The sequence below is a fragment of the Macaca thibetana genome, chromosome 20 (assembly GCF_024542745.1).
Source record: "Macaca thibetana thibetana isolate TM-01 chromosome 20, ASM2454274v1, whole genome shotgun sequence".
Classification (NCBI taxonomy): domain Eukaryota; kingdom Metazoa; phylum Chordata; class Mammalia; order Primates; family Cercopithecidae; genus Macaca; species Macaca thibetana.
The window spans coordinates 52,347,195-52,362,315 of NC_065597.1; the positions used below are offsets into that span (position 1 = coordinate 52,347,195).

Consider the following 15,121-nt stretch of genomic DNA (forward strand, 5'->3'; position numbering starts at 1 on the left):
GGTGTGATCTCTGCTCACTGCAACCTCTGCCTCCCAGGCTCAAGTGATTCTCCCACCTCAGCCTCCTGAGTAGCTGGGATTACAGACGCCTGCCACCACGCCTGCATAATTTTTTTCTTTTCTTTTTTTTTTTTTTTTTTTTAAAGTAGAGATGGGGTTTCACCATGTTGGCCAGGCTGGTCTGGAACTCCTGACCTCAAGTGATCCACCCACCTGAGCCTCCCAAAGTGCTGGGATTACAGGTGTGAGCCAACGCACCTGGCCCATATTCAGTTTTTCATTTAATGATTTCACCTTCAAGCTCGCTTCCTGGCTTGCATTTTCCATTTGGTTTGCAGAAGAAACTAGATTTACCTCCAATACTGTTAACTTTTTTTTTTTTTTTTTGAAACAGAGTCTCCCGCTGTTGTCCAGGCTGGAGTATATTGTCGTCATCATAGCTCACTGCAGCCTTGAACTCCTGGGCTTAAGCAATTCTCCCTTCTCAGCTGCCAAAGTAGCTGGGGCTACAAATGCATGCTACCATTCCCAGCTAATTTTTTAAATTTTCTATAGAGAGACAAGGTCTTCCTATGTTGCCTAGGCTGGTCTTGAACATCTGGGCTCAAGTGTGACCCGCCTGCATTGGCCTCCTAAAGTGCTGGTATTATAGGCGTGAGCCACCACATCTGGCATATTAATTTCTTGTAATGCCTGATATATATATATATATATTTGTATATATGTATATATTTGAGACGGAGTCTTCTCACTCTCTCGTCCAGGTTGGAGTGCAGTGGCGGGATCTCAGCTCACTGCAACCTCTGTACACCCCCGGGTTCGAGCGGTTCTCCTGCCTCAGCCTCCCGAGTAGCTGGGATTACAGGTGCCTGTCACCATGCCCTGCTAACTTTTGTATTTTTAGTAGAGACGGGGGTTTCACCATCTTGGCCAGGCTGGTCTTGAACTCCTGACCTTGTGATCCACCCTCCTCGGGTGGGTGCTGGGATTACAGGTGTGAGCCACTGCCCGTGGCCTGTTTTTTTCCCCCCCTCCCGGATGTTTCTACTATTTTTTTCATTGTCCTGTTTTAGTTTACCTATATGCTTTTCTAAGATTGATATTCTCTCCTCCAGGTGTCTGACTGCCTGACTCAAAAGCTCATTTTTATTCATTTATTAGTGAGATTTTCGCTCTAAGAATGTAATTTACTACTTTTGGATTTGATGAAAAGGTTTTTTCCCCTAAAGTAACCTGCGTAAGACATTTTGTTTCTCCTTCAGCTGCTGAATTTCTGAATGCAATTATTTATGTTCTTTTCTTTCTAGCTCTGAGGTGGCAGCAATGGAATCAGACAGTCTCTGATTGTCTCCTTGGAGGGATCTAATGGTTGCATCTGTTTCCTGCAGTGATTTTCTTAGCTCTTCAATACCTTGGAGTAATTTAGAAGACTCACTCGATAGAGGAGACTCACTTGCGTAAAGTGACTCTGCGGCATGTGAAGAAAGTGCTTCTCTGGGGAGCTGGGGTAAAATATCCAGCTGTGGGAAGAGACTGTCCTTGCTGCGCGATGCTGTGCTGCGTGTGTGCTAACTCCTGTCCTGGGTTTTTGAGTTGAGTTTCATTCCCTTAGGTTTTTTGGATCAGGTCACCACGGTTCATCTGAAGTTTAAAATCATGATCACTGTCAGTTAAAAGCTTTGTTTGAAGGTGAGAAAGTTCTTCTTGGAGTTGGACTGCCCCATGCTGCACCCACTGTGGTCACCAGCTGCTCTTTCCATTTGCTTTTTTTTTCTTTTTGAGATTGAGTTTCATTCTTGTCACCCAGGCTGGAGTGCAATGGTGCGATCTCAGGTCACTGCAACCTCTGCCTCCCAGGTTCAAGCGACTCTCTTGCCTCAGCCTCGCAAGTAGCTGGGATTACAGGCGCCCGCCACCACGCCTGGCTAATTTTTTTTTTTTTTTTTTTTTGTATTTTTAGTAGATATGGGGTTTTGCCATGTTGGCCAGGCTGGTCTCAAACTTCTGACCTCAGGTGATCCGCCCGCCTCAGCCTCCCAAAGTCCTGGGATTACAGGCATGAGCCACCGCAACCGGCCCACACTTCCATTTTCTTAACTGGCTGTTTTAATTTATTAGGTCCTTGTGGAAGCTCCTCAAATGGATTACCGTTAACACCTCCAATCTCATGACCAATGCTGGATGCTTGCAAAATTGTCACTGAAGTCTGACATTTCTGACTGAATGCATCTGTTTCAATGTCTTTTTCTAGAATAAGACATGATGACTTCTGAACAGTGTCTTTACATTTCTCCTAACCATTACTAGTGGACAGTTTTTTATTTTCCCCTTGCAGCTTGTGGAGGCCTGCTTCATTGTCAGCAATGATATCCACTGTCGGCAATGATAACCACTGTTTGGTGATCCTCCTTTTTGAGACAGCTACTTTCTTGAGCCGCCTTATTCCAAACAGTCTATATTTGTTCTCTGTCCAAAGCAGGTGCTTGCAGTTGCTGCTGAAGGTGAGCAACGCCATGGGTGTCAGAGGCCGAAGCTGTTCTAGTCTGAAGGCCCTGCAGCTCCATATCTTCCTGACCCACCTCATTGATGGACAGCTGATCCATCTGTTTAGTTAAAGTCACATTATTTTTACTTATACATTTATTCTCCAATTCTTTCCACCTCTGGTCCTTGATTCAGGATTAATCTCCAATTCTTGCTCTTTCATTCCTTTCACTAATCTTTCAGTTTCAGATTTAAATAAACTATGCATTTCACTTCTGTTTTCTATTTTGGGACATTCAACTTCTGTTGCTTGAAAAACAGCTCAGAGTCTTTGAATGTCTTGTCCTGTTTCATGCAGCTGGGTTTTGATTCCAGGCTAGTCTCAAATTCCTGAGCTCAAGTGATCTTCCCATCTTGACCTCCCAAAGTGTGGGATTACAGGTGTGAGCCACCGCACCTGGCCCCAGAAGATAATTTTTTATTTCTGTCTTTTACTCTATATTCAAATTCTTCAATTTTTTGGCAGACTCTACCTTTTCAATTTGTAGAGCTTGCATGAATAGTGTTTTCCTTCTCTTGAAGTTTAGAGAGATCAGGTACTCCAATTCCTGAGCCACCTTGCTGTGACAAATTTTCCAGTTCTTCAATCTTTTCTTCCTAATTGCTTAGATTTTCTTGATGCTTACTATTTATTTCCCTCAATGTCTGTTGATGAACATTCTGTAATACTGATAATTCAAGGTGATGGTCATCAGTATCCTGACTTCTTTTTTGTTTGAGCTCCTTGATGGTATTAATATTTGGTGTTTGTAGTTTGTAGATTTCATTTTCATCAAAACTAGTTGTTCCTTCTATTTTATAAGTCTGAGCAATACACTTCCAGTGGCCAACTGGAGACTCAAGTTTTAGAACTTCATTGGACAATCTGTTTATTTCTTGTTATGATGAAATTATGTCATAAAAACCCATGTAATTATCGTGGAACACTGAAGCATGATGGGTACCACATGGAATGGAGGGGATGCAGTGTGAATGGGAACCTCCAGCCTTCCCTGAATGTGCTGACTCCAGGGCTGGCTGCCAGTCCTCCAACCGATCCAGCAGTGTTTGCTTTCCTGCTTTAGGAAGGCTCATTGCTACCTTTCTGTTGTAATTGATGTCGATAACGTTTCGTTTGCTGCTGTATCTGAAGCTCTGATGCTTCCTAGGTCTCTCCTAGGACACTACAAAGATCTTGAAGTCCCTCATTCTCTGATATTAAGAATTCCAAACTGGCATCAGTCTCCTTTATCCCATAGTTAGGGAACTCTTGCCTTTTCCTATGACATTCAGGAGCACATTTGAGATGTGGCTGATGAAAGAAGCCACATTGCTGCCCATCCACCCCAAGGAATGGGCTGAGCTGGAGCCAAGGCCACCAAACCAGGAAGACATGAGTGTGTTAGCACGTGTGTTAAGGAAAACACACATTGGCCTTCATTTTTTTTTTTTTTTTTCAAGACAGCGTCTCACTCTGGTGCCCAGACTGGAGTGCAGTGGCGCCATCTCGGCTCACTGCAACCTCCACCTTTCGGGTAAAAGCGATTTTCCTGCTTCAGCCTCCCGAGGAGCTGGGATTACAGGCGCCCACCACTACACCCAGCTAAATTTGTATTTTTTGTAGAGACAGGGTTTCACCGTGTTGGCCAGGCTGCTCTCGAACTCCCGACCTCAAGCGATCTGCCGGCCTCGGCCTCCCAAAGTGCTGAGATTACAACGTTGAACCACTGCGCCCTGCCAGAAACAGATTTTCATACGTTGAAATAAACGAGAGGGTGGTCGGGCAACGTTGGGGTAGGGGAGGCCAGGCGGAGGAAGCCCAGTGGTCTCCTCGCCCGGAGCCTTCTAGCTCTTTGCCGGTGTCAGGTAGGGCACTGTTAGCCTCGGCTCCGCTCGACTCGGCTCTACTCGGCTCAGCTCGGGTCGGCCAGACTTAGAGGGCGGGCGGGCGGCGCCACTGGAAGTGACGTGGCGAGGGCGGGGCCGCCGGCTGGGGGAGCCGCCGCCGCCGCCGCAGCCGCTTGGGCCGGGAAGCGATGTAGTAGCTGCCAGGCTGTCCCCCGCCCTGCCCGGCCCGAGCCCCGCGGGTCGCCGCCGCCACCGCCGCCATGAAGAAGCAGTTCAACCGCATGAAGCAGCTGGCGAACCAGACCGTGGGCAGGCGAGTGCGCCGGGTCGCACGGGGGTCGCGCCGGGGCTGGGGGCGGAGGGCGGAGGGCGGGGGGCGGGACGGCTCCTCCTCGGTCCGGCGGCTCTGAGCTGGGCCGCAGCCCCGCCCGAGACCAGCGGGGCACGGGCCCGGGGGCTGCGCCGCGCTGAGGCCCGAGCGCCGCGCTCCGGGCGGCCCGCCTGTCTCCCAGCGCAGCCAGGCCCCCGAGACCTACTGGGGCGGGCCGCCGCCTCCTCCGCCACCCCGCGGGGTCCCCTGCCCATTGTCCCTGCCCCGGGAGCATCGCCCTCGGGGAGTAGACCCGGTCCTTCTCCTCCCTTCCCGGGGGCCGAGCCAGCCCGGATCGCTGCTCGAGCTGTGTCGAGCGCTGTGCTGTGGGGGGCGGCATTCCCAGGCTTTCCCGGTGCTCTCGCTGTTTGCAAGTCCTTCTCCTGTTAAGTGCATGGCGGCAAGAAATGGCTAGGGGGACGTGAAAGCCAGTGGGATTTGCTCAGTGAGTTCAGAACGCCCTTTGAGGGAATTCGGAGGTGGTGCTGTCTCAAAACCAGGGCTCCTAGGAACTGGACTGCTGCTGCCAGTTCTTGACATTTAGAAATTTGGAATTGGCAGAAAAGGATTATGGAGACACCTTGCGCCAATTTAAAAAGTCTCCTTTGCTACGGCTGAAGTGCTTAACAGGAAACGTTATTGATTATTAAATGGCAGAGTTGGTAGATCAGGTTGTCAGAACAAGAAATGATTTGTGGTTTTTGAGAGTTTCTGGAGGTGACTGTCATGTGCCGTGTTATCTGCGGCTAATATTTCAAGGTCTTTCAGGGCAGCTGGCTGTACTGTACCGATTTAGTGTTTATTCAGCAAAGAGATATGAAAGTATGAATTTTTTACAGCTCTTTTGTTTTTCGTTTTTTAACAGTTAAGGGGAGTTTGGTTTGGCTGAAGCACGTGGGACACTTCTTTTTTCTCAGTGTATGAAAATACTTTTACTTCCTCTAGAGTTTTCTAAATTTGCTTTTTACTGTTTCATTTCCTCCATCTTTTTGCTTAGTTTCCTTGTTTAATTTTTTCGATTCCCAACCGTGTTATTGTGGTGAGAATTAACTCTTATTTTCAAGGTTGATCCCTGCCCGTAAAACCCAGACAAACCTACTTTTCTGTTATTTGCAGGAAAGTTAAAGAAATAATGCTGAGAGGAAGGTAAACACGTGTGGTGATGGCGGCTGATGTTTCAAGGAACAATTTATAAGCACATGATACTTTCTTTTGAGTTTCGTACCCTTGTTAGTGTTCTGAGCAAGGTGCATTGTGGAACTAGTATTTAGTAAGTGCCAAGATACGTTTGTCAGATAGTCAGTGTGGCCTGTTTTTACATTGTTCGTGACAGGTAAGGGACTTTCACTCTTTTTATACAAAGTTCTGAGATTTAATTCTACCAAGCTATTTGGGGTCTCTTTGGCTCCTGGGTCATCTTAGAGGCTCTCCCTTCACACTTTTTTTTTTTTTTTTTGAAACAAGGTCTCCCGTTTGTCACTCAGGCTGGGATGTAGTGGTGCGATCTTGGCTCATTGCAGCCTTGACTTCCTTGGGCTCAAGCGAACCTCCCACCTCAGCCACCCATGTAGTTGGAACTACAGGTGGGCACCACCACAGCCGCTAATTTTTGTATTTTTTGTAGAGTGGGGTTTTGCCATGTTGCCTAGGGTGGTCTCCAACTCCTGGCCTCGACTGATCTGCCTGCCCCAGCTTCCCAAAGTTCTGGGACTACAAGCCTGAGCCACCTTGCCTGGCCCCTTCACATTTTAAAATTCCGGCCATGCTTGCCTACCTTCAGTTTCCACAGGAGGTTTTGCTTTCTTATGCTAGCATCTACTTGAAACTCCTGGAAGCCTCTCCCACCACACCTTTTCTCCAGGTACCTCGTGCTCATTCTTCAGCCTTCTGGGAACGGTCTCTCTGCCTCTGAAAGGCATTCTATGATGCTTCAGCATAGATTGGATACCTCTCCGGGACGTTCTGGTAATCCTTTGTAGCACTTGTTTTTCTGTGCTGTGACTGCCTTTTGTGTGTGTTCTCCATCAGATTAAACACTTTGAGAGTCCCTGCTGTGTCTCCTTTGATTCCCAGGGTCTGCTGTGGTTCCTATCCCATAGTCAGGGTGCAATAGACATTGTTCATTCCGGTATTTGAGTTCTTACTGGATCGCCCTGGTGGTGTGGGCCCAAGTATGGGAAAATGTGAAGTGGATAGAGTAGATGGTGATTAATGCTGGAGCTATAATTCTGGGCCTGACCTTTGACTGTCTTTAAAAATCTTTATTGCTAGATGCCAGTGGAAGCTGAAGCTATTACAGAACTATTAAGGGTGTGGCAATTATGCACCCCAAGTCAGAACATCTGTTTTTGCTGGGAAACCTGTCGCTTATTTGCTGTTGATTTCCTAGATGTGTGTATGTGTGTGTTTTCTACTTGAGTAATCAGAAAGGACTAAGGAAGATAAACGGAGGTAGGAGAGTGCCTGGAATTGTTACTGTATGGAAGGAGGTGGTTCGTTGGCCCCAGAATCAGGATTCTGGGTGTTTTTAGGTCAAGATGAAGGCTAGAAAGCAAAGGGGTTTTTTGTTTTTGCCACTGTGATCTAGGTGGAGAAGGACATTATATATGTGAATATCATGCCCATTGTGTTTTGGTTTATCAATTTGTGGAATTGTAGGTGGTGTCTTGCTGTGAGATATTCTCCTCAGAAGGGAGACCTTTGAGTAATTTCACTGTAAGGTTCCAGGGGAGGGACATGTGGAGAATTAGTAATGCCTGGAAGGAATGAGTTCTCATGATGCAATTTGTTTACAGTGGGTGGATAAGTCTATTTGAGAAGATGGCCTGAAACTCACAGGGGCAAGGCTTATGTGGTGGTCTCATGGTGTGAGTGTCCCAGAGAAGTAGGATGGTTCTTTCAGTCCACCTGCCTTTTGTTGATTCATGCATTCAGCAGACACTTGTTGAGCCTACACTGTGTGCTGTCATCCAAGGTATTAAAGAATCGAAGGTGAATAGGCATGGTTTCTGCCCTGAGGGAGCGCAGGAGATATGTGGAAGAGATAGGCAAGCAAAAAATAATTATATACATGAGATAAGTGCTTAAGAGGGATGGCTAATGCACAGAGCAAAACCCAGCAGTCATTGGGTTAAGGGAGGTAACAAAAGGTAACAAAAGCTTCCCAGAGGAGAAAAGTTGAGCACCTTTCTCTGCCTGCCTTTTCACCCTTATTTCAAATATCTCTTGTATTGATTAGGTCTCTTTTGGTTGTAAGAAAACCCAATTCATAGCAAAGACAGGAATTGATTGGCTCGTAAGTGGCTCAAAAGTAGTGTGGCTGCAGATTTGGCTTCTTCTGGGGGTTCCACTCTTTTTTTTTTTTTTTTTTTTTTTGAGATGGAGTCTGGCTCTGTCACCTAGGTTGGAGTGTAGTGGTGTGGCTCACTGCAACATCCACCTCCCAGGTTCAAGCAGTTCTCCCGTCTCAGCCTCTGAAGTAGCTGGGACTACAGGCCTGTGCCACCATGACCAGCTGATTTTTGTATGTTCAGTAGAGACGGGGCCTTGCCATGTTGGCCAGGCTTGGCCTCCCAAAGTGCTGGGATTACAGGCATGAGCCACCGCGCCCGGCCTCGGTTCCACTCTTTAGGGAGTCTGGGAGACTCCCACATCTTCCAGGTCTCAGAGGGAAAGAATACTCATCTCCCAGTCACTGCGGCCCAAGTCCCAGGATTGGCTCTGAATGCTTCTGGGTCACATGCCTTTCCCCAGAAATGGACTGGAGTCAGCGCACCCAAACCATATGGACTGAGAGTGGATGGTAATGGGTGGTAATCAGGCAAGAGATAAAGGTCTTGGTGTGTCTTTTGTAGTCCTGCTAAAAAGAGAGAGGTTTTGTTTCTTGAAAACCCTTAGATGCAGATAATCACAGATGGTGTTTTGGGGGAGATGATGTCTTGAGTAGAGGAAGAAGTACACTGAGATGAAGATCTTGAAGTTACAGAAGTGTCAAGGAGAAAAGGAATTTGAGAGACAACTAGGAGATCATAGTACAGAGGCTGTGATAGGGAGTGTCTCCTTGGGTATTTATTTCTTTGGTGACTGAAGTTTCCCCTGGAGGTCTGAATGCTTTCACAGATAGTTGTTTTTTGATAACCCAAGGTTATAAACCCAAATGCCTAGAGGGCAAGGCCAGTGAAATGAATCAGTGACTTGGGCTGTGTGAGGGCCACAGGGGACCTGGAGGACTGTGTCCCACCAAAGGGGCTGCATGGGAATGTAGGTCCAGTGTGGGCCACCTTTGGAGTTTTCCTGAAATCTGCATTTTAACTAGCTGGCATTTAATCCAAATGCAACTGCAAAGACACTATGTGCAGCTGAACAAAATTCTTCTGTGGATCACCCAACTGCTCGTCTAGAAGGACTCAGAAATTGACAGTCCCTCTTTTTCTTTTTTTCCCCTGTACCTTACCCTGATATTACATTTTCACTTCTTTGGATTTGTTGAAAAACAGCTCAGCCTTTACTGAAATCTCGAAAGGGTCTGATAGTAACAGTCATCAACATTGCTATGGTGGTTTAGTGTATAAAGTGCTGTGCTAAACAGCACTGGCTTGGATCTCGATCTCCTGACAATGATCACTTCTCTCTTACAAAGATGGAAACCTGGCCGGGTGGGATGGGGTGGCTCACACCTGTAATCCTGACACTTTGAGAACCCGAGATGGGAGGATCACTTGAGCCCAGGAATTTCAGACCAGCCTGAGCAACATGGTGAAACCCGGTCTCTACAAAAAATACAGAAAACTAGCCAGGAGTGGTGGTGTGTGCCTGTCTCAGCTACTTGGGAGGCTGAGGTGAGAGGATCAACTGAGCCTGGGAAGTCGAGGCTGCAGTGAGCTGAGATCACACCACTGCACTCCAGTCTGGGTGACAGAGCAAGACCCTGTCTCAGAAAAAAAAAAAAAAAAAAAAAAGAGGAGGAAACCTGACTTTCTAAGTTTGCACAGCTACTAAGTAATGTCTGAGGCATGGCTTCAGTCCAGGGCCTCTGACTCTGGATCCCAAGTGCTTTTGAGTACAGGAACTGGGCTGCCTCTTCCCCAGGGAAGGACTAGTGTTTATTAACATTTATTAAACATCTTCTGTGCTTATGAAGCTGCTGGGCTTGGTGCTTTGCATACATTTATTTTATTGCATTCTCATCGCAACCCTCTGAGGTGATGTTACTTTTTTCTGGTTTAATGATGAGGAAGCCAGAGATCAAAGAGGTCATCAAGCTTGCAAGAGACAGAGCCGTGGACCCAAACCCAGGTTTCTGATTCTGCAGCAGCTATAAATTCTGATCACAGAGATCTGTTGACCTCCAGGAGTCCTCCGCTCCTAGGAGGTATGTAGAATGGATCACTCTCTAGGTCGTTGGATCCACTACCAGCAATGTGAATTCTCACACTGAGTCAAAGTGTGTCTCTACCTGCTGATCCCAGAATAGTCCCCTGCTGCCGAATTGAATGAATCTCATCTCTCTTCCCTGAGTCAGCCCTTCCTGTATTTGATGATCACAAATCTTATCCTTATGTTGCCAGTAATAACATTCTGCATCCCTCACCCACTCCACTATGTCCTTTTCCTCCCGCTGATCTTCACTCTGCCTTTCCTTTTACTTTTTTTTTTCTTTTTTATGATGGAGTCTCACTCAGCCGCCCAGATTGGAGTGCAGTGGCGCCATCTCGACTCACTATAACCTCCACCTCGTGGGTTCAAGCGATTTTCCTGCCTCAGCCTCCGGAGTAGCTGGGATTACAGGCATGAGCCACCACGCCTGACTAATTTTTGTATTTTTAGTAGAAATGGGGTTTCGCCATGTTGGCCAGGCTGGTCTCAAATCCCTGACCTCAGGTGATCCACCCACCTCGGCCTCCCAAAGTGCTGGGATTACAGGCGTGAGCCGCTGCACCTGCCCACTCTGCCTTTTCTAGGGGAACTCTGAACAATGTTTCTGAGAAGGGACAGGTAATGTGTGCTTTGCTTCAATCTGAGTGGATTCCGTCAATCTCTGCATAGAGCACGGTGGAAAGAGGTCCTCTGTTGTTGCAGCAGCTTCTCAATCTCATCTTTCATGGCTTTGTTATGTAGTTTACATGCTAAGAAATCCAGAAGTATTTGTAGGTGAGTGAAAATCCATTCTTCACTGGGGGAAAAAAATGAACCCTAAAACCATAAAAATGATGAACCAGTAGGAAATTTTCATCTATAAATTTGAACCATAAAAGGATGTATTCATTTAGCATCATCTTTTATATGTGTAAGTGGCATGTTACTCTGTTACGGAATTGCCTTTGTAGCAGAGTGGACGAGGCAAAACCTTCCAAGTCTGACATTATGGTCTAGGGTGCTGCAGACAGTACATGTACCATGCATTTTTGTCAGAGCACAGGATGTTTCACCTTTATCGTTCTATTTCAGTTTCTCACATGTGGGTAGATGCTGTAGTAACTATTGGTGAAGTACAAATCCGTGTAAAAATGTTAAACTCTCATCTGTTTGCTGTGTTTGTTTGTTTGTTTGTTTTTGGAGACGGAATCTCACTCTGTCGCTTTGGAGACGGAGTCTCACTCTGTCGCCCAGGCTGGAGTGCAGTGGCGCGATCTCAGCTCACTGCAATCTCCGCCTCCCGGGTTCACACCATTCTCCTGCCTCAGCCTCCCGAGTAGCTGGGACCACAGGCGCCTGCCACCATGCCCGGCTAATTTTTTGTGTTTTTAGTAGAGACGAGGTTTCACCGTGTTAGCCAGGATGGTCTGGATCTCCTGACCTCATGATCCGCCCACCTCGGCTTCCCGAAGTGTTGGGATTACAGACGTGAGCCCCCACGCCTGGCCTGTGTTTGTATTTTCTTAAAGTAGGGATTAAAAGTGTAATAGGCCCACAGTCCCTTATCTGGAATCATTGGGCCAGATGAGTGTTAGAATTCAGAATTTTTCAGATTTTTCTAAAAGTAATAATGCACATATATTGTTGTCATATAATACTTCCAGTGGGGTCTGGGACGAAACCCCATAATCAAACATTATTAGTAGTATGGAAAAATATATATACATATATTACCACTGAATGGATATGCATAAAGATTATACATAGTTTAATATCAGTTCAGGTCAACTTTGGTTGCCAAATAAGTTACAAAAAAAGACTTGTTTTTTTAGAACTTTTTGGATTACAAAATGGTGATAGGGATTGTGGACTTGTCTTACTTTTAGTTATGCACCTGTTGAGAGTCTGTTAAATTTTTTTACTGTAAATAATATTTCCCGTATTCCCAAAGGTTGGAAACCACAATCATATAAGCAGGGGTCACAAACCCAAGTGCCAGGATGGGTAAAATAAATAAGTGAAGTGGGAGGTGGGTATAGGATGGTAGGGAATGGGGGGACTGCAGTGAAATGGTGAGTACATGTTCATTCAAAGGGGAGAGCTGCTCTTCAGTTCTAGCCGCTTGTTGCCAAGGTGAATGTGGGAGTAGTGAAGCCACATCTTCCATTTTTAATGATGCTCCAGAATGCTGATTTTCATGTGAAGTTTCTTGATATTTAAATGTTGGCAACTAAAAAGAAAAAAACCCACTGTTGGCCAAAGAAAACATCTGCAAGCATTATCTGGCTGTGGGCTGCCTGCTTTCATTTATAGTTTAGAAACTAATGCTTGTGGTATGAAAAGTTGTCAGTGAGCCGGGCACAGTGACCCGTGCTTATAATCTCAGCATTTTGGGAGGCTGAGGTGGGAGGATCACTTGAGACCAGGAGTTTGAGACCAGCCTGAGCAACATAGCAAGAACCTGTCTCTACGGACACAAAAAAATTTAGCCAGTCATGATAGCATGTGTGTGTACTCCCCAGCTACTTGGGAGGCTCAGGTGGGAGGATTGCTTGAGCCTGGGAGGTGGAGGCTGCAGTCAACTGTTCCTGCCACTGTGCTCTAGCCTGGATGATGGAGTGAGACCCTGTCTCTAAATAAATAAGTTATCAGTGGCGTTCGTAATGAACTACTTTCTTGAGATGTGGATGGGTACATTTGCTTTATTATTATTCATTACACTTTACATACATGCTATATGTTTTTTGCACATAAAATATTTCATACTGAAAATCTAAAGAAGTTGATATGCACTTTACTTTAGAACTGCCTTATTTTCTAGCCATTAGGAAATTTTCATCTATAAATTTGAAATTTTAAACTTATTTATCTTGGAAAAGGGACTGAAAGCCCCACTTCAAAAATAGGAGCCCTCTTTTTAAAAAGTAGGAGTTAAAGGAGGTTAGATTGTAATGTTCATTCCTTTCCAGGGCCATAGTGATCTGAAGTAACATTGGGTGTCCACTGTTACATTGGGACAGGGAAATGTCCTTGGTCTCCTTTCTTCTCAGACCATTCCCCTGGGTGATCTTAGCCCCATAACTGTCACCTCATGTTACCATGAGGTGACATTTTTTTTTTTTTTTTTGAGACGGAGTCTTGCTCTGTTGCCCAGGCTGGAGTGCAGTGGCGCGATCTCAGCTCACTGCAAGCTCCACCTCCCGGGTTCAGGCCATTCTCCTGCCTCAGCCTCCCGAGTAGCTGGGACTACAGGCGCTAATTTTTTATATTTTTAGTAGAGACGGGGTTTCACCATGGTCTCGATCTCCTGACCTCATGATTCGCCTGCCTCGGCCTCCCAAAGTGCTGGGATTACAGGCATGAGCCTCCGCGCCCGGCCATCTCATGGTGACAGTTTTATGCCTCCAGCCCTGGGGTCTCTTTATTCGTAGAATGATGCTGCCATCTCTCTCGAACATCTCGGCTGATATGGCCTGCTAAAATTGAACCCGTGAACTTCTTCCTCAGATTGCCTTCATTTCCCTCTATCTTCTAGTCCATGAATGAGTCACCAGACTTTGGCCTGCAGGGTAAATCCAGCCCACCACCTGCTTTGTGAAAAAGTTTACTGGAACACAGCCACTCACTACAGTGGCAGGGTTGAATAGTTGCAATAGTGACCCATATGGCCTGCCCTATGGTATTTATCCTCTGGCACTTCATAAGAAGCGTGTGACCCCTGCCCTAGGGCATTAAATGCCCTCACACCCTCCTTAGTCACCTGTCAGTCCCATTCTTTCTTCTCCATCATCTCAGTCAGGTGATGGGACTGGAAATTCTGCCCTTTGATTATCTTTTTCTTTTTTTTTTTTGAGACAGAGTCCCTCTCTGTCACCCAGTCTGGAGTGCAGTGGCATGATCTCGGCTCACTGCAACCTCTGCCTCCTGGGTTCACACCATTCTCCTGCCTCAGCCTCCTGGGTAGCTGGGACTACAGGCACCCGCCACTGTGCCTGGCTGATTTTTTTTGTATTTTTAATAGAGACAGGGTTTCACCTTGTTAGCCAGCATGGTCTTGATCTCCTGACCTCGTGATCCGCCCGTCTTGGCCTCCCAAAGTGCTGGGATTACAGGTGTGAGCCGCCACGCCCAGCCTAAGTTACTTTTTCCATGATGAATTCTCTAGAGGTTAGACTCACTACATTTATAGGAAATTAATATTTATATCATGACAGTATTGCCAAGTTGTCTACTAAGATGATAATGCCATCATTTAGTTTGTAGTGCAGCAAGTAATGTTGCGCAATAATGTGTGTCATTATGCATGACATGATGAATATCACATTTCACCATCACCTTAGTTGCATTAGATATTGTCTTTAAAAAATTTGTTATTTATTTAAATTTTTTCCACTAAGGTCAAAATGAATGTGTTCTTACATTTGTATTGCTTTATATGAGTTTTCTGTATGTGTCATTTGTTTAATTGTGAAGGAATTAACATTTAGTCATCAGTTTCATTGCTCAGTTACCAATTTAGTTCAACAAATATCTCTTAACCTGTCAAATGGCAGGGACTGGAGTTAACAATATAATTGATCCCTGGGGACTTGAATGTGGAGCCAGAGCTACAAACAGATAATCTGAATGTAACCAGTTTTATCTATTCTAGCAGATCTTAGGTGTGGTTAATGAAATCTTATTGCCATTCTTTGATGTATTTATGTACTGTAATATAAACAAGTTAGCATTCTTGTTCTTAGATAAGTTCCTTAACAGATACAGTGATGAAACCTTGCACGTTAATGACTAGGTACAGATTTAATACAAGTTTCAGAAGATAAAGCGGATTCTATAAAACATCTAAGATTTCTATAAGAAACTGTCTTTTAAATAGGTAGAGCCTATTCTTTACAGCAAATAAAATAATAGGCATGTTTGATATAAAAACAGTATTCAGGTTGGGTGCGGTAGCTCATGCCTGTAATCCCAGCACTTGGGGAGGCCAAGGTGGGTGGATCACCTGAGATCAGGAGTTGGAGACCA

The 15,121-nt window shown here is 45.7% G+C and overlaps 1 protein-coding gene across 1 annotated transcript in view; it reads left to right on the forward strand.

Annotated features, from left to right (window-relative positions):
* Positions 1–15,121, forward strand: part of ARHGAP17 (Rho GTPase activating protein 17) — a 177,795-nt gene that overhangs the window by 76,872 nt on the left and 85,802 nt on the right. Inside the window, exon 2 of the mRNA XM_050773405.1 lies at positions 4,547–4,684. Coding sequence (XP_050629362.1) covers positions 4,632–4,684 — 53 coding nt within the window. The 5' untranslated portion in view covers positions 4,547–4,631. The remainder of the gene's footprint in view (positions 1–4,546; positions 4,685–15,121) is intronic.